Raw genomic sequence first — 19,712 nt, forward strand, 5'->3', positions numbered from 1 at the left:
TGCAGAAGAGCTGGTTTAGCCTTCTGGTGTGACCTTCTACATGTATGTCAACATTTTCCATGAGAGAAGTGTCAGTACCAGGAGACATCTTACCAGCTTGGGAGATTGTGGAGTGAGTTTATAATCCCAGCCTGTATGAAAGACACACAGTCCAGACATTTTCCTTACCAGCCATAAGCCTAGATCGGGCAGGTTTGGAGCTGTCCTAACTTACTCTCCAGCTGTTATGGTCCCTTGTACGGTGCTGTTTTTCCTGGCCATGTATTCATGGTCCATCTCCCCTCATGGCTGCCTCCTCTGCCTCTGTCTTCTTCCTCTCCCTCCACTGCCCAATCACAGGCTCTAGCCTTTAATTGACCCGTTAAATTGGGGAGCAAGGTTCACATAGCATCACTTGGTGTATGTAAGGATCTGCTTGTGGGGAAACCACATCTTAGCATTAGAATACAAGCAGCATCAAACCAGCCCACACCAGAAGATATGTTGTTTGTCTCCACTGAGGAAGTGTTCTGGAAAGGGGCCAGGATAGGGTAGAATATTCCCTGTTGCCATCATGTTCAGAACAGTCCATTTTGTCAGCAGCACCATGCTCAGAACCCTGTCCTACAGAATCAACCACCAAAGCCTGCTTCTGTGCTCAGCTGAAGCCAGAACAGTAGGTCCTACCCCCTCTAGGTGATTTTCTTGTGCCCCACCTCATTTCCTGGAGGATATGTGTGGGTTGAAGAATAAATGCTTGTGCAGAATGTTCTGGTGTTCTCGGGGACACAGCATAGACTCCAACACCAGCTTTCAGTGTCTAGACTTGGGGGGTCTTTCTAAGGAATTAAAATGCCATTGGAGCCAGCACTGCTCCCCACCAGGGACCCACTGGAGGAATTCAAGAGGCTTTCCTCCCACTTACAATATATAGTTTCCATGGCATAGATGGTTAAATTTTAGGGCTGCAACTATGTTTTAAGAAGGAAAACCAGATAAAAAGACCTAAAGAAAATAATCAGGTGTCAGGTTCTCCAAGGCTGTGTCCCATTATCTAGTGAGTTTGGTGTGGCTTTCTGTCTTCTGAGGTAAAAGGGACCTGCTTTGAATGTAACACCGCATGTCATTGCACACTTCTTTGTTTTGAGCACTTAAGAGGAACTAATGTTTTCTATTTTTCCTCTCTGAACAGGAATCCCCAGCACCAGCTCGGAGGACACCAGACTAGCCCAAGCTCTGGGCCTACCCTACTCTGAGGTCATTGAAACTTCCCCAGATGGCACAGAGAGACTGAGTGGATCTGCTGAGGTTGGTGCTCCTGGCCTGTGGCTGAGATTCACTCACTCATGAGTCTGAGTGTGATGAGACACGCTCTTACAGAGTCCTGTGTCAGCTCACCCTTCCACTCCTGCTCAACACAGTGGCCTTGGAGCCCTGCTTGGAGCAGAAGACTGTTCCTCTTCAACACCTAGAAGTTCCTTAGCTAACCCTAGAACAACTTTGAGAATCTTGCTTGAGAAGTTATTTTTCTTAGAGAGATGACTGTAGCTGACCCTCCCTGGGGAAGATGATGGCTGACTCCAGATTATTTGCTGTTTACATCTAAAGTTTAACTTGAGTTTATAGACTGTTTCGTTTAAAGTTTACAGACCCTTCTATAAATGCTCAGTGTTTAATCAAGGTTATCTCTTGTTTGATTTGGTATATTTGGCAGGACATGAACTCCAGCTATGCTGAACTGAACCTATAATAACAATTTTGGAATTTTTCTTTCTTTAAAAAAATACAGAAATATAAGAATGTGATTTCATTTTAATCCCAGATGTAGGGATGTGGGGTTGACTATGATTTGCTGTAGCAGAGGCATGGTTTTGCCAGCTGCAGATAGTTTCTGCGATTGTGTGACATTTCGAATTCTGGGAACTTTTCAGAGGGTATATAAATGCTAGGACCCTGATAGGTGGGGTGGGTGGTTGTTGGTCATTCAGGGGTGGTTGTTAGTAGTTGTGCTCAAAGAAGAGACAAAAGGAAAGAAATTAGATTCAGGGATCTCTGTCTCTCTTTCTCCACTCCTTTATCTTCTCTCTCCTATCTAGTGATAGAGGGGGAATTGGGGGGTAGCAAAAAGTAGCAAAGACCAGCTACATGAACCAGAAACTGTGGTGGAGGAGGCTCTGTGGGGATGGAAGGCTAAAGTGGGAAGTGACTGAAAGCAGTGAGTCTCAAACTTGAGCACGTGTCAGAATCGTGCTGGCCTTGTTAAAACATTGCATAGCCGTACACATCCTGACTCTTCCCAAGAGTTCTGTTTCCAGCAAATTTGCATGGTGTTGTTGCTGATGGTGGTATTGATGCTGGTGCTAGTATTGCTGGTAGTACTGGTGGTGGTGGTAGTAGTGGTGCTGGTCTAGGGACCACTGTTGAGAATCACTGGCTTAGAGCTTTGCTGCTGAAAGTCTGGTGCCTAGATTAATGGCTCTGACACCACTGTTAGGACCATGGACTCCTAGCCCTACCCTAGTCACACAAGGTCCCTGAGTGATTTGTATGCACATTAAAACTTGAGTGCATTAGGGCTTGAGTGTATTCCTTTTTTAAACTTGAAAACACAGTGGAAACACTCAGAAAGTGGTTTAAAATATTGGCACTTAGAAGAAATGTGTGCTCATGCACACCTATAATCCTAACATTTGAGAAGTGAGACAGTAAGGTTAGGAGTTCAAGCCTATACTGGGCTACATAGAATTGGAGACCAGCCTGAGCTATATGAGACCCTTGCCTCAAGAGACAAAACAAACTAACGATCTAATGGTTGAATCCTACCCCAGAAATTGCAACCTAAAAATGAATGAGAGTGAAGACTTGAGTGGTAGACATCAGAGGAGTTACAGCTCCCCAGGAGATTTGAATGTAAACTCTAATCTGGAACCAGTTGGTTCAGCATGTCAGTCCTCCCTCAGTCTAATTATGAATCCTGAAGAAACACCTAGTAATCTCTCCCCTGGTTCTGGGTCTAGTATACCTGAAGATTCAGGTGTTTCATGTTTAGGACCACTTAGCTATAAGGTATCCTGTCTTTTCTGTCTTCCTCTCTGTCAATCTGTCTCTGTCTGTCTATCTATCTCTATCATCTACCTATCTGCCTGCCTGCCTGCCTGCCTGCCTATCTATCTATCTATCTATCTATCTATCTATCTATCTATCTATCTATCTATCTATCTATCTATCTATCTATCTATCTTATCTATCAATACATCCTTTTATCTACAAGAGAATAATAACTTCTATCTACAAGAGAATAGTTTCTGGCTTCGTGCTTGTATCTCCAAATATAAACAGTATTCTAAGGTATTAAAGCCTCTTTTTTCTTGGCCCTCATTTGTGCAGGCCTACTGAGAGGTAGGGCAGAGCCAACCCTAGCTGTCTACAAGTGAGCTCTAGCTCTGGGAAGTGAGGAAGGGGATATCCATGGCTAAAATTAGGCTGTCTCTCTGGGATACAGAGAGACCCCTACTCCTCTGAATGGGACTCTAAGTGTTATTTATCCTCTGTGTTTGCTTTCAGATAGCTTCAGGTGGCCCTGAGTCATCCCCTAGCTCTTTGCTGAATACTCAACCAAATGATGTCACTGAGGGGGTGGAGAAGGGCGGTGCAAGGCCGTTTTTTTTCTTGAGCTTCTGGAGCAGAGGAGAGTGGTGCATGAGAAGACAGTCATTGAACAGAGCATGCAGGGCTTTGTATTGTAACTGTGGATGTCAGGAATGCAGCCTGGAGAACCTCTCTCCCAGAGCATAGCCACCCCTTTACAATAAACTCTGAGAAGACTCTTCACACACTAGCAAGAAGGTTACTTTGATAAATGTGTCTGAACTCTCTTTTAATGACAGTCTTGTGACTGTGAGCTCCTTGAGGACATGAACAGATGACCTTTGTCTTTGTGTCTCTGAGGCCTGGCATGCAACAGGACTGATCCCAGGTGCCCACATTCTCAATGTAGCAAGCCTTATGGCTCCTTTCATCTAAGTAGTTTGGTCTCTGGAGAGTATCAGTGAAGAGAACACTCCACCTTTGGACTAGCAGTGTTCTGCCCTTTTGTCTGTGAAATGGGAATATTTAAATACAAGAATGGTTTGTTTCTTCAAGCTGAGGCAGATCTGGCCCCTTGCTTGCCATAAGATATAACATTGATTTTTTTTCCCTCTGGGTATTTTCTCTCTAAGAGGAAGTGCATACTGTGCATCTCTTCGCTGGTAATTAGACATCTCAGTGATTATCTGGTAGTTAGAAAGTGATACATATTGCAGGGCATATCAGAAAGGGAGGGCTGAAGAACTGGTGCCAGCTACCCACCACACAGAGTGCCCACGGCCAACATTGTTTCTCAGAGCTCCTGGAAATATTTTAATGTTTTTAAAATTTGGAAGTAGAGATGGAGAAATGGCTCAGCAGTTGAGAATACTGTTCTTCCAGGATATCCGGGTTCAATACCCAACACCTACCTGGCTTCTCACAGCCATCTGTAACTCTAGTTCCAGGAGATCTTTTGCCCTCTTCTGACCTCCATGGTCACCAGGCACAAATGTGGTGCTATAGAAGAGCTATCTCAGACCCACCAGATATAAATAATGACACAGGCTTATTAATGTTTTAAACCTTAGGCCTTTTGCTGGGCAGTCTCCCAACTATTCTAACCAAACTATGTCCCACCAAATGGCCAGGTCTACCTCTCTGCTCTGCTCTGGTCCATCGGTTTACCTAGTGTCTGCTGGTTGAATCTCTCCACCTCTGATTTCTTCTCCCAGAGTTCCAGCTCTGCCCAGAAGTTCCACCTTTCACTTCCTGCCCAGCTATTGGCCATCTTTATGAAAGCCAATCAGATACAATTCTAGATTGCCTTCGACAGGTGAGGAAGGAACAATATTTACAAAATATGAGACTAGTGGTGGTCTCTTTGCCGGTACAGAATTAACAACTGAATGTACAGAGATGCACCTTCACACAGTATACCCCAACATGGTGCAGTACAGATACAGACATACATCTTCACACAGTGTCCCCGACATGGTGCAGAGGACATGAAAATAAACAACCACACATAGAATAAATTGTTAATTGTAAGCAAAAAAACCCTCCAACTTTTAGGAGCAAAAGTCATATTTTTCTATCAGTGCAATTGCAAAGTGTAACTTTTTAATGTTGGCTTGAGGAGGAAAGGACCCATGAAGATAATGCAGTGGAGTCCTGACATGGCCCTACCCAGAACCAGACCATTATGAGCATCACAACTGATGCAGTGGTCCCTGGTGCTGAGCAGGGGCAGAGTTTGTCTTACAGTTGCCTCTCTTCACTTCCAGTTTACAGGTATGACCCGGCAGGATGCCTTTGTTGCCCTGACTCGGAAAGCCCGTGGGATGAGAGTGGGTGGACACGTGACAAGTAACAAGCTGAAGGACTGGCTGGTCTCAAGGCAGCGCTACTGGGGCACACCCATCCCCATTGTCCACTGCCCAGCCTGTGGCCCTGTGCCTGTGCCACTGCAAGACTTGCCTGTGACTTTGCCCAGCATCACATCTCTAACGGGCAGAGGGGGCTCCCCGCTGGCCTCGGCTTTGGAGTGGGTAAACTGCTCCTGCCCAAGGTAAGGAACTACAGCCTGCACCCTGGGGTGTCTTGGATAGCCTCCCTTCACTGGATGCCAAATGCTACCTTCTTCACTAGCCTAAAAGGAATATCTAAGGTATGTTGAAACCTTTGAGGAAATAGTCCAGAATCTGGCCTAGGCACTGTAGAGGACCCTGACACACTGATCCAATGGAGGGAAGACTTAGGTTTTCATCATATCACTGTCTGCCATTTCTACTCCACAGAACTTCCAAGAGGTGTGAAAGGTGTTTCTTGTTTCTTCCCTGTTATGGCTGGCCAGTACAGAGCCTGAGATAGCCAAGGAGTATGGGAAAGACAGTAGTGCATTCATTCCTTACCTTGCTGAAGCACACCAACCTTCTCTCCTCTTCCCTCATTTCAGAGTGAGACTGGGTTTTTCTGACAGATCAGGAGAGTGCCTTGAGCATGATTCTCATGATGCCCTTAGTAGACAACTAACATTAAGCTGGATCTTTCCTCTTTCCCTTTGGTGAAATAGTTTTCACATTCAGTACAGCCTTGCAGCCGTGCGTGGGAAGGTGGTTTCTTCACAGGACCACAGAATTTCTGGAGGGTAGAGCCCAAGCCTAGAGTTGACTTCACTCTCTGACTGAGTTTGGTAAACATCTAGGGCTGTGAGCCACCAAGCCAATACAACCAAGCAGGATAGAACAGAGATATGCAAACAGTAGCCTCGAGTCCATCTGAGGACTCTTTATATATTTACTTTTGCATTCTAAGGTCTTGGGCCTGTTTCTGAACCTCTGTGAAACCTCACTCTCTCCTGAAAAGTGGGGCTTAGTGTAGTCTGCCTCATAGTTCCCTGGTATTCTGGGAACCCAATGAGATAGCATTTGTGACACCTTTGACCCAATTCTGCTGCCCCAGAACCTACCTAGCCCAACCTAGTGACCTCATGCTCATCATCTGCCCCAGCACCTCTTCCTGACCATCCAAGGCTTGGTGGTATCAGTGGTAACGCCTAGTTGTCTTCAAGCCCAAGGAGACATTTATGGAAGTGAGCATAGTGAATGTCGGTCAGGTGTGATTGCTTCTGGGTAGTGCGCCTCTGTTCTCCTCAGTGTTCCCCCAAGTTGGGCAAGAAAAAGAAGGTGCCTATCTTCTAGTTACTTCCCAAAATACTGTGTATTCTCAGAAATAAGATGCAACCCAAATAAAGACCTGGCTTTACCTTAGGGAATCACTGTGGGGATTGGCACCTCTCTCTGGTGGCACACAGGATTCCCTGGGGACTCTTGGCAATTCCTGCCCTGAGCAATCCCAGCATGCCCAGGCCTCCTGACTAAAATGCAGGTGCGAGCCCGGTTTGGTCATCTGACCTGAGGTAGGGTGGGAGGACTGATTCCTTCTGTAATCTTCATGGAGCCAGTGTGGGCTGCTTAACAAATCTGGGATGTAACACACAACCCTTCTTTTTCTTTTTAAATTGAAAACAGACTCCAGCTCTTACTTGCTCAGTGAATGGAAAGTTCCTTTTGGAGACTCCATTCCTCTTGTCCCTGCTCTCCAAGAGCACCCTCACTCAAACTTATGCTACTAGAGGTAAAATATCAGGAGGCCCAACATCTCACAAGTATAGCTGGAGGGAACTACACTGAAACCTAGAAAAAAAGTAAATTGATAAATTTCTTTTCTCAGGTGCAAGGGATCAGCCAAGAGAGAGACAGACACCATGGACACCTTTGTGGATTCTGCATGGTACTACTTCAGATACACGGACCCTCACAATACTCATAGGTAATGTCCCTACTGTGTAACAGGTAGCACTTTGCATCCTCCATGAAGCAAAACCAAGATAGAATTAAATATGCAAGGGAGGTGCTGGGAACATATCTGGGTAGGATAGAGAGAAGAGCTGCGCTGGCAGAGGGAACACCCACATCGTGTGTAACTGGCACCCAGAGACAGGAGGAGGAGGAGGATTCAGAGGACCTCAACCATAGCAGAGCTCTCAGTGCCTCAGCAAGGCTGTAGGAAAAATGCCAGTGCACATGACCATTCCGAACCCAAGGTGGCAGATGCACCTTTTACTGGTGCCCTCCTTTTCCTCTCCTGGAAGAAGATGGAGACCAGGGACTGGGCCAGAGGAGCCTGTAGACACAGTGGTGGCTGTTGTTGGTCAGCCGCATACTTCATGCAAGGCTCTCGGTTTGGGGTAGCTTAGAGTACGGGAGAGAAGACTCTTTTAATGCGAGCACATTAATTATTAATTTAGATTACTCAGTCCAGTAAATCCCATCTATAATATAAATTTCAAAAAACAGCTAAAGGAGGATGTGAATGCCCTACACTATGGGGTGGTAGGGGTGGCAGGGGGGGTAGGGGTGGCAGGGGTGGTGGTAGGGGTGGCAGGGGGGGTAGGGGTGGCAGGGGTGGCAGGGTAGGGGTGGCGGGGGTGGCAGGGGTGGCAGGGGTGGCAGGGGGGTAGGGGTGGCAGGGGTGGTAGGGGTGGCAGGGCAGGGGTGGTAGGGGTGGCAGGGGTGGTAGGGGTGGCGGGGGTGGCAGGGGTGGCGGGAGTGGTAGGGGTGGCAGGGGTGGTAGGGGTGGCGGGGGTGGTAGGGGTGGCAAGGGTGCCGGATGTGGACTGCAGAGAGACGGGACAGTGTTGGGGAGAGCTAAGAAGCTTTTACTCATACTGCATGTGGTCAATCAATCTCCTAAAGTGCAAATCAATAATGAATATAAACGTTTTTAAATATTGAAGTAAGAGTGGACGCCAAGAGTGTTGGCATATGTGTATAATCCCAGCAGTCTGGAGGCAGGAACTGGAAAATCAAGAGATCAAGGTCAGCCTGGGCTACACAAGACCCCATGTCAAAGAGAGAGGTGGGGAAGCGGGAGAGAGAAGAGGACGGATGGAGAGGGATAGAATTAAAAGTGAGCAGGTAACCAGGTGTGATAATATCTTTATTCCCTGCACTCAGGAAGCAGAAGCAGGTGGATATCTGTGAGTTGAAGATCCGCGGTTTAAATAATGAGTCCCAGGCACCTGGGTGCTACACAGTGAGACCCTGACTTTAAAAAACAAAAGGCTCAGGCCGGGGTGCAGGAAGAACTGAGGCTAAGACCACTGGTTTTTCATGATAAACTTTCCTGCGCTGTTTGACTTGGACAAGACAGAAACAGGAGAGAGCAGGAGTTAGCCAAGCAAAGCTAGCACGGAAGCTAAAGAAAACCATTCCAGAACCAGGAAAACACACTCTGCTCGGACCTTAGCAGGTTGCTCTTGCACATGGTAGAGATACCCTGGAGCTGAATTATCCACGTATGAGGTTTCCATTCCCCTCATGGAGGCACACACCTGGAGCTCCAGCACCAGACTGAGGCAGGGGTCTGTGAGCTCGAAGGGTCTTGTTCTACCCAATTGTATCTTTTGTTGAACACAAGCAAAGAAAGTGCCCTATTCTGGGTCAGCAGCACAGTGGCATATTTCTGGTTAGACAGACGCTCAAGACATGTTTTGAGCAGCAGAGCTGTGGTTCCGTAATTTGTGTTCAGTTCAGAAATTAGTGGGGTCCTGAAAGATGCAGGGAGACTGAGAACCCCAGAGAATCTCCACGTGAGCCATAGGGGACTGTGAGGGAGGGCTCCCTTCTCAGGCTGCATCCCAGCTGTGCTGAGCCCCGCATAGCCCCTCTGTGAACAGCACAGCTGCACACATCGCCTGGCATGCTGCCCCATTCAGCATTGTCTGGAGTCTTCCGGAGTGGTGTCCTAAGTAGGACATAAGTTGAGTAGCTAATGTTATTTATCCTAAACTTGCTTGTGAGCTAAATACTGCCCTCAACTCTGGCTTTACTGCTGCCCAGAGCAGCAGTTGAATTCATTTATTTACTTACTATAATTTTTTTTTTATTTGAGACAGGGCCTCACTGAGTAATCGTGGTTGTCCTGGGACTTGCTGTGTAGACCAGGCTGGTACTGAACTCACAGAGATCAGCCTGTCTCTGCTTTCCAAGTTTGGGGATTAAAGTCTATGCTGCCATGCCCAGCAACAGTTGAATTTCTTTAAGAAACTTTTTTTTTTTTTCATGAAGAAAAAGAAAAGGCAGCTGGAAATGTATTTGTTCATTTGATTGGTTGATTCGGGTGACCTTGTTTAGCTTTTTTTTTTAATTTTAATTTTGAGAGAGTTCTAACATAGTTGTAACTGCAAAGAAGCTTATGTTAAGAGGCACACTGCTTGGCCAGGCTTCCTGACCTGCCACCTGCCACCGGTGTTTCCGTTTCTATTTCTGAGCTGTTTGGCCAAGAGCATAATATGGGAAAATACTTTATAGCATTGGAGAGAAAACTCTGAAATTTTGAAGCCAGGGAGCACAGATCCTCTAAAGCAAAATTTCCTCAGTTAACTTTGAGCGGTGGGTTACCTTGGGAACAGGGGGCTCTATTCCCAATCACAGTGGCTCTTTCCCAAGGCAGCAGCCAATAAATGACCTGGGGAGTCCTCCCACTCTGTACATCCATCTAGTAGACAGAGTTACTAGAATGTTTTATGACAGGCCCTAGATAAATTTCATTCCTTCAGTAAGCCATATTTGAACGCTTACTGGCTATTTCAAATCACTTTAAAAATAAGATTGGGGTTGGGGATTTAGCTCAGTGGTAGAGCACCTGCCTAGTAAGCGCAAGGCCCTGGGTTCGGTCTCCAGCTCCGGAAAAAGAAAAAAAATAAGATTGATTTCTGTTTTAAAATGAACATTTAATATCATGCTGATTTCTGTTATAAATGCTACTATTGCCCTCTACTGGTGAAAATTTTAAAAATCTCAATTGTCTAACCATACTAAAAATTAAAGCTAACCATTCAAATAAGCATCCTATGGAGACGCTTTGTTGCTGGTATCTTTTTCTTTTGTTCTTGTTTTATTCAAAAATTATTTGTTGTTGTTGGTTTTTAGAGACAGGGTTTCTCTGTGTAGCCCTGGCTGTCCTAGAACTTACTTTGTAAACCAAGCTCGAACTCAGAGATCGCCTGCTCTTCCTCCCAATGCTGGGATTAAAGGCTTGCACCACTACCTCCTGGCTCAAAAATTACATTTTTATTACACTTGTTTAGTGCGTGTGAGTATGAGTGTGTGTGTGTGCACACACAGAGGTCAGAGGATGGCTCGTGATCCAGTCAACACTGCTCCTTTTCTACTTATTGTATGCATTTTTCTCTTATTAAAAGAGTCATTTTTTCTGACATTAATTATTTTCAAGGCATATGCACATTACAGTAGGTCTAATTTATACAGTTGTGGCAAAGAAGGTATTACAATGCCTACTTCTCTTTCTTATAGTCCTTTCAGCTCGGCACTGGCAGACTTCTGGATGCCTGTGGATCTGTACATCGGAGGGAAAGAGCATGCTGTCATGCACTTGTTCTATGCACGATTCTTTAGTCATTTTTGCCACCGTCAGAAGATGGTGAAGCACAGGTGAGCATCTGTAGTGTTTCACAAAACAGTTCTGTTCACAAGCAGTGACTGGAAACAGGTATCTGTTGGGAATCAAGATAATATGTGTATACCAAAAAAAAAAATCTGTTTTTCATATATACTGTAGAGGCCATTGTAGATCTTTACAATTTGAGGTCCATTTACACAAACCTCTTAGTTAATCATTTGGTGTGGAATGTTTTGGGCTTGTGTAGAATCCAGCTTTCAGTGCATCCATCTGTTAAGTAATTTGAGGTTTTTACTTTTGAGGGAAAAAGGAGGGTTGTGATGTTATGCAGGTCCTGAAGCATCTCACACATTTGTCATGCTGGGTAAACTGTACCTCTAAGCTTGGCTGAATTCTTCTCTAAAACGTCACTCTGCCACTTGTGTATCACAACGGAAGACAGCTTTGTAAATCCATTGACAGTTCTCCTGCTGGCCTATAATGTGTTCTCACAGCATCCAAAAGATGTAAGAAAGGGTGGTGTACCTCTGTAATCCTAACTCAGGAAGCAGAGACACGAGGAGGGGTGCAAACTTAAGGCTAGGCTTGGCTGCATTGTGAGCTTTGGGCCATATGGAGAGACTGTCTCAAGGATATAGTGCATGCTTTTCCCCATGAAATACATGTTTAATGTATTATACTTGGGAGTCTGAGGCAAGAAGATCATGGTTTGAACCCAGCCTGGGCTACATAGAAAGACCCTGTAACTGGTGTTTGCTACTTTGTGGGTTCTTTTCTCCACCCTTTCAACCCCAAACAGTAGGGAAGCGGGAAAAAAAAAAAGGATAGAGAGGAGAGGAAGGAGATCCCCGAATAAAGTCAGGGGTCAGAAAGGGGGTGACTTTACACTGCTTCCTGCTGACTAGGGGTGTTGAGTTCCATGGGGAAGGTTTGAGTTCCCCATCAGGATATCTGATTTCTTCCTATTGTTGTTTCTTCGTGGCACACAACTCCTTAACAAACCAGGACCAACAGCAACCAGGACCACCCACCCCACCTCTCAGGGCCCCAGCCTTCTATACCCTCTGAAAAGTCCCCAGAATTCCAAATGTCACAAAGTCACAGAAACCATCTGCAGCTGCAAAATCATGTCCCTCCCAGAGCATGAGGTAAATCATAGTCAGATGCTTCAAAACAGCCCCACACCTGGGATTAAAACAAAAACGTTCTTATACTACCTTATATAATTTTGCTTTGTTTTTTAAAGAAACTAAAATTAATCACCAAATTGTCACTATAAGACCCTGTCTCTAAGAACCAAAAAATAAAAAGTAAATGAACATTCAGTATGGGAAGTAGAACGATACCTTACTCATACCTTGGTGCTCACAGGATGCCCCCTGCCAGTCACATCATCCTCTTTCCACCATTGTGGGGAGGGGCTTGTGTGTCGCAGCATGCATGTGGCAGTCAGAGGACATCCCATTGTGCAGCCTGGAGTTCCCGTTGCAGAACTTGCCTTATACAGCCACAGCAGCACAGAGGCTCTTCACCTTTGAAGATTTCTGTGCTAATTGTTTTCATTGTATACATTGCCAAATATTTCCTTATTCTTGGCTTATCTCTTATTTATTGCATGCTTTAATGAAGAGAAATCCTTAGTCTAATATAGTAAAACTTAATATTGGGGTTGAAGATGGGGTTCCGTGGCCTGGTATGTACTAAACCCTGGATCCAGTCCCCAACACACACACACACACACACACACACACACACACACACACACACTCTAAAATAAAATAACCTTCCCCTCCATGGCTATTGCTTTTCATGCCTTTGCTCCATCATGAACATCTCAGCCCTCTCCCCACTGTTCTGTGGTCCTCACCATGAATTAATGCTTTGCATCCACTAGGACCTGCTGGTGGGATCTCTACTCCATACACTGATGGCTTGAGCTCTGTTGTGCTGGTTTGGTATTTATAGCCTTTGTTATTTTAATATACAAATCTCAGTGTCCTCTTCCTCTTTGCCCTTTTCATTCCAGGGAATCTTTCTCTGATCACACCCTTGTTTTCTTTTTTCTTTTTTCTTTCTTTTTTTTTAAAGATCTATTTCTTATATATGAGTACACTGTAGCTGTCTTCAGACACATCAGAAGAGGGCATCGGATCTCATTACAGATGGCTGTGAGCCACCATGTGGTTGCTGGGATTTGAACTCAGAACCTCTGGAAGAGCAGTCAGTGCTCTTAACCACTGAGCCATCTCTCCAGCCCACACCCTTGTTTTCTTTATCAGCTTTAGATTCACCCTGTCAAATTCCAGAGCACACGATGGGCGTGTTTCTTTGGTATTGCACTGGAACCAATTGGCTACTGCCCTCCTCATCTTCCACCCTCTCAACTTAACATCTCAAATAATCTTTTTGTCTGGAATAAATCCTTCAGTGTGACTTTTTGTTTTCCTTATTGATGGTCCATGTATTTGTTCTTTTCTCTAAAAGTAATTTTATTTCAGCATCATATTTTCAAACATCTTTTTATTTTTGTTTGTTTGTTTATTTTTTGAGATAGGGTTTCTCTGTATAACTGTCCTAGCTGTCCTAGAACTCATTCTGTAGACCAAGCTGGCCTTAAACTCACAGAGCTCTGTTTGCCTCTGCTTCCTGAGTGCTGGGATTAAAGGTGCCCCCCCCACCGCCTCGCCATCTGCTTATTTCCTGGAACCCCACTACTTGGAGGGCAAAGGTAATAGGATTGGCCCTGTCTCAACCAAAAACTGTGTGTCTGTAACTCTCAGATTCTCCATAAACCAGACAGGAATTTAACTTCGTTAGAATGGTGGTGCTGGGTGCTCCACCTGCCAGCTCTGGTTAGAGTTCACTGTATGAAGTACATGCTGGGGTGACTGAGTGCTGAAACCTGCTGTCTGCCTCTAACCCCAGAGACCTCGAAATGTGAGAACAACATCTGCATCAGGACACTAAACGCTGATATCACTGAGCCCATCAGATAGTTAGTTAGCATGCTTATGGTCTAGGTCATGCTCCTCAGTTCATTGTACAGTTCTGTGTCTGTAAGAACAGAGCTGCTGGTTGTGAGATGTAGGTCCTGTTACTATCATGGCCACATGGAAATTTAGTTTATGCGTTTTCTTTTTTCTACACTCGCTATCTGGCCCAGGCCAGCCTAGAACTCTTGTTCTTCCTCCCTCAGTGTTGGGATTGTTTATAGAGTGCACCACCCAGCCAGACTTTTGCAGTGGTTACATAATAATTTAAAAAAGCAGCCATTTACAGAATGTAGTCTGCAAAAAGGAGACCCAGGGAGGTTCCTGGTAATTTTGGGTGATGGCAGGTTGGTTTCTTTCAACTTGGTTTCTTTCTGGTTCTACATCAGCAGTCACCTGGTCAGGGGAATGGGCAGCTGTCTGTCCAGGGCTTCAGTATTCATAGAAATTACACCTAAAGTAACCTGTCAATCTATGCTGAGAATGTCCTGAGCTTGCTTCCTCTCTTCCTTCTTTCCATCCTTTAAACGTTGGACAGAGGAGGAGCCTGGACTTAACCAGTAACGGTGAGGACTCCAGCACTTATCTTCCTGCTCACACAGGTCATGCTTCAGTGTCAATGAAAATAACCTGCCTCCAGGGGTGCAATCGAAGGGGTCAGGAGGACCAGGGTCTCACAGGAGGCAGAGAGGCCCAACATGGCGCCTCCCCACCCTCCTTCTCTTGAAAGATACCTCTGTGATGCAGGAGTCTTTCATTCTCTTGGCTAATGTAGACCATATCTGCCTTTCCAGGAGAGCCAGCCACATTGGCTCAAAGAAGTCTGCAGAAGTGAAGGGCTGCTGAGACTCAGGGGAGCCTGGAAGCCATAGCCAGGCCACTGGAACTCATGCCATTTTAAAATCGTTTTATTCATGTGGGTGTTTTGCCTGCATGCATGTCTGTTCACATATGTAGTGTCAGACCAGAAAAGGGTATTGGATCCCTGGAACTGGAGCGAAAGACATAAGATGACTTATAGGTGCTGGGAATCAACTTGGACAACTAGTGCTCTTAATTACTGAGCCATCTCTCCAGCTCCTGCCCCTTCCCCATGCCAAGTTTTATCATCCCTATGCTAAATCAACTGTCTGAGACAGTGCCTGCTGGGCTGTAACTGGGAGAAGCTGGAGTCTAGATGGACTTCAGAGATCTAGTAGCATAAATTTCAGAAATTGAGACACATTCATTATCAGAGTCTTGGTCTTGGTACAATGCTGTCCTACAGACACCTGCCAATTATGGAGAAAAGGCCACTGTGGACACCCTGGGGCCCTCACTCAGAAGCTCTTTGTAGTAATTTTGAAATAGAAAAGTAAATAATTTGGGTAGTAGTCTAACTAGCGAGATGGCAGTGGAGACAGTGCCTGGAGATGAGGGCCACACTAGGTGCTGTTTGCACGCCTGTGTTTACACAGGTGTCTGTGTCATGAAGATTCACCAACTTGTGCCTACCCTAGAACTAGTGTACTTTTCAGTGTGAGTGCTAATTGTCATTTGACAGTTTGCTTTAAACACAGGAAGGATAAAGGAGGGGGAAATAGAGACAGTGAGAGGGAGTGGGAAGAGAGGAGAGAGAGAGGGAGGAAAAAGAGGAGAGAGAGGAGGAGGAGGAGAGGGAAGGGAAGGAGAAAAGAAGAGAAAGGGAATGGGGAAAGACGGGGGGAGAGAAAGACAGAGAGAGGGAGGAAGAGAGAGAAAGGGAGTGGGGAAAGACGGGGGGGAGAGAAAGACAGAGAGAGGGAGGAAGAGAGAGAAAGGGAGTGGAAGAGAGTGAGATTTAAAAGCCAGGGTACAGTTAGGTAGATAAAAAAGCCAGGGTCAGGGTCTGGCTGGCAAGTTGCAGTTCTACACATCCCGAGAAGGTGGCAGTGCTGGGTCACTTGATTATATAAAAAACAAAACCAAACAAAACCTCAATGATAATAAATAACAGGATTCCAACTCCCTATCTTTAAGTCTTTTTTATTTCTTTCAGAAAAGGTCATGTATATCCTAGGCTGGCCTCAAACTCAGGATCATCCTGTCTCAGCTTTCTGAGTAGCTGAGGTACAGGTAGGTAGCCATATGCCCGGGAACTGAGTCTTAATGCTGCTGATTTAACTTGCTCTAGACATGTTTTTGATACTGAGCATAAATCCAGGGCCTTGTGTATGGTAAGCATGCATTGTACTACAGAGCCACACTTCCACTTCCCTGAGTTCCTCTTAAGTGTGACTGTGCCCAGTGTGAGAAAGGAGATAAGCATGCACCTGGGTGTACCCAGATGAGCCTGTGGAGCTCACTGGCGGTGCCTTGCTGTTGAGCTACAGTGCTCCTACTCTGCAGTGCGTTCCTTAATGTGCTGTTCATCTTAGATGTATCTGCATCCAGAGCTGCCTTCACCTGCTCAGCAAAAAGTGGCTGTGCTGGTTGGTCCTCGTCCACTTGACACTTTGGTGCACATAGAGGAATCCCTTCTATCTTGACACAGTAGCATGCTCATTTGATCCTGTAACATCAACAAATGTGTTTATGCACTGAATAGGGCCCCACAAACATGATACTCAGCATTTCCTTTTGAATGTTAACTGCACTTGATTTTTTCCACCTTTGTAAATGTGCCCCATCTCTCACCATTGCTTCGTTTTTTGTTTTTTGTTTTTAAGATTTATTTACTTATTTTACTTTATTTACTTGTTTTAGGGCTTTGTACTAAAACAAGTAAATATCTGTATACCAGAAGACAGCATCAGTTGAACTTGGAACCTCTGAAAAGCAGCCACTGCTCTTAACTACTGACCAGCCCCTCACCATTGCTTCCTTATACTCCTATGCAAGCACTGGGTGTGCGCACACACACATACATGCTCACTAAAAGACCTTTAGAACAGGATGATGGGCTACATCTCAGGCAGAACATGTACTTAGCACCTGGACCCTGAGGAGATTATGGTGCAGTATGGGACTGACACACACAAAGGTCAGGAATCTTGTTTCTGGCTCTCATCTCTGACAATCTCTGTCTGCTCTCTTGAATCTACTAGAAAATGTCCTTCTCCTTGTTACTACCCACCCGTAGCTGTTGGACAGGGACCACTTGGGCCCCTACTCACCTAAATTGGATGACCTTGAATATGAAATAAGGACCTTATAGGATCAACCTGCAAGACTAACCTGGTCTATAGCTTGTTGGGCCTGTTTAGGTTTCTGGATTTCTGATTCCCTGAGTAGAGGTTCCCCAATATCTGCTCACCCTTACCCCCCAACCCCATGTCAGTGAACTTGCACCCCAGAGCTGGAGTGTTGGAAGGTCTGCATGGCAGTGTAAACGAGTGAGCCTCTAGTTGTCCAGAGCAACATGAAAAACTTGCATAGGGTGGTGCTGAAATGCATCAAAATAGAATCGGACAGATTCTTAGAAAATAAAATAAAATAGGGTAAAGAAATTGAGTGTTTCTTAAGAATAAACCACTGTGGTGACTGTGGTGGCATATGCCTTTAATCTCAGCACCCAGGGGACAGAGGTAGGCAGATCTCTGAGTTTAGTCTACATAGAGAGTTCAAGTCCAGCCAGGGCTGCAGAGTGGGACCTTGTCAGAGGACTTGGGGGAGGTATATGTGGGCACAGGACTGGAACATGGATGGCTCAGCAGTTATGATCACTGGCTGCTCTTCTGGAGGACTCACCATGACTGCCTTGCCTGCTGCTGTACTTCCCAACTACGATGGTCATGAACTCCAGCCCTCTGCACTCATGATCTCCAAATTAGATACTTTTGTTTGTAAGTCGCCTTGGTCAGGTTGTTTTGTCATGGTGTCTCAGGGTTTTATTGCTGTGAAGAGACACCATGACCAAGACAACTCTTACACATGAAACATTTCATTGGGGCTGGCTTGCAGGTTCAGTTCAGTCCATGATCAGCATGACAGGAAGTAGGTATGGCAGTGTGCAGGCAGACGTGGTGCTGGAGTAGCTGAGAGTTCTGCATCTTGATGTGAGAAGTCCACACTGGGTAGAGCTTGAGCAAATATAAGACTTCAAAGCCCCACCGCATGGTATTATCTTTCCTCCAACAAGGCTACACCTAGTGCCACTCCCTATGGACCAAGCATTTAAACACTAAGTCTATGGAGGCCAAACCACCACAAGTAACTAACACACACACCAGCTGTTGGTAGCTGCCTCCTTAGAGTGTAATGGGCCAGGAAGGACAGGTAGATAATACTTAGATTTTAGTAGAAATGACCCATTCCTGTCCAACTCATCAGATCTAAAACTTGAAGACAGTACTTCTGAGCGGGTACTATGTTAAGGGAAATAGTAAGCACCCTTCACAAAGACAGACAGCCTTCAGTCCTCCCTCTAGGCCCTGCTGCGCTGAGCCTGATGTGTAGCTGACACTGGCTCTATTTGCATCAGTCACTTGATCCCATCTTCCCATTCATAGCTTAGCAAGCTTTTTTTGCTCCCATGTTATAGGTTAGCAAACTGGACTCCCACAGCCAGTAAGTGGCTTTTGTGGCTCATGGGTAGAAGTAGGTGAGAGCCAGGGCTTCCAGATCTGAGGCCTGTGCTCTTTCACTTCTCTTCAGCACAGAGTGGATCTGTACTTAAACCTGACTGCTGCTCTGACTCAATGATACTAATGGTATCCAAGGAGCCTACTCTAAGGTGTGGTCAGTAGTGATGCTCTCTGGATACCTAGTGTCCTGGCTGCTCCACCCACCCTGCCACCATTTTGTGTCTGTGTGTGATCTTTCCTCAGGGAGCCTTTCCATAAACTCCTGGCCCAAGGCCTCATTAAGGGACAGACATTTCACCTTCTGTCTGGGCAGTGTCTGAAGAGGGAAGACATAGATTTCACAGGTAAGGAGGGCCCAACCTGGCTGGGAAAGGTAAGAACCACGGCCAGGGCCAGAAGCTCTTAAGAAGCCAGCATCTGCTATTGGACCCCAGCTGGTTGTTGAATCCAGGACAGATCCTGGTCAGGCCTCTGTGGGCTGCTCCTGGGACTGGGTATATAACTTCGTACCCAGCCCCATCCTGTGTAATATAGTATTTCCTTGGACACCTCCGCCTTGCCCAGCTTTATCTGACAGCCCGTTGCTGGAGAGAGCCTCAGACTCAGAGCATGGAGTCTTCTAGGATCTTTTCCCTCAGGCCTCCATGCAAAGTTCAAAGTATGGAATTTCTACCCTGCCCACTTCCCACACCTCCCCTGTCAGGACCCATTGGGAATCATGTATTGTTCCTGAGTACTCTTTTGGCATCTAGGTCCTACTCCTGTTTGTGCAAAAACGAAAGAGAGGTTAGAGGTGACGTGGGAGAAGATGAGCAAGTCCAAACACAATGGCGTGGACCCTGAGGAGATTGTGGCCCAGTATGGAATTGACACAATCCGGCTCTACATCCTCTTTGCAGCCCCTCCTGAGAAGGACATCTTGTGGGATGTGAAGAGTGAGTCTGCCTGCTTCCTTTACTGGCTGCCTGGGCTCGGGAGGAACTGGGGAAGGAAGTGTTTCTTGCTGGAAACAGAAATGGAGAATTCTATAAGTAATCTTGTGTAGGCTTCTGTCCCTCTCCAAGGCACTAGCTCTCCACTGTTCAGGGGCCTTGTCCCTGTGGTGGGCGTGAAGGGGGTTCCCACTGCCTGTGCACATTTCCAG

At 45.9% G+C, this 19,712-nt stretch overlaps 1 protein-coding gene across 3 annotated transcripts in view; it reads left to right on the forward strand.

Moving 5' to 3' along the window:
- Window positions 1-19,712, forward strand: part of Lars2 (leucyl-tRNA synthetase 2, mitochondrial) — a 96,139-nt gene that overhangs the window by 66,506 nt on the left and 9,921 nt on the right. For 2 of the 3 annotated variants that reach the window (XM_008766727.4, NM_001413842.1), the window contains 6 exons: window positions 1,172-1,287; window positions 5,334-5,617; window positions 7,282-7,380; window positions 10,929-11,066; window positions 18,812-18,912; window positions 19,321-19,503. In XM_008766727.4, the coding sequence (XP_008764949.1) occupies window positions 1,172-1,287; window positions 5,334-5,617; window positions 7,282-7,380; window positions 10,929-11,066; window positions 18,812-18,912; window positions 19,321-19,503 (921 nt within the window). The other variant, XM_063265860.1, reaches the window with a different exon arrangement.

This window comes from Rattus norvegicus, chromosome 8, assembly GCF_036323735.1.
Source record: "Rattus norvegicus strain BN/NHsdMcwi chromosome 8, GRCr8, whole genome shotgun sequence".
Classification (NCBI taxonomy): domain Eukaryota; kingdom Metazoa; phylum Chordata; class Mammalia; order Rodentia; family Muridae; genus Rattus; species Rattus norvegicus.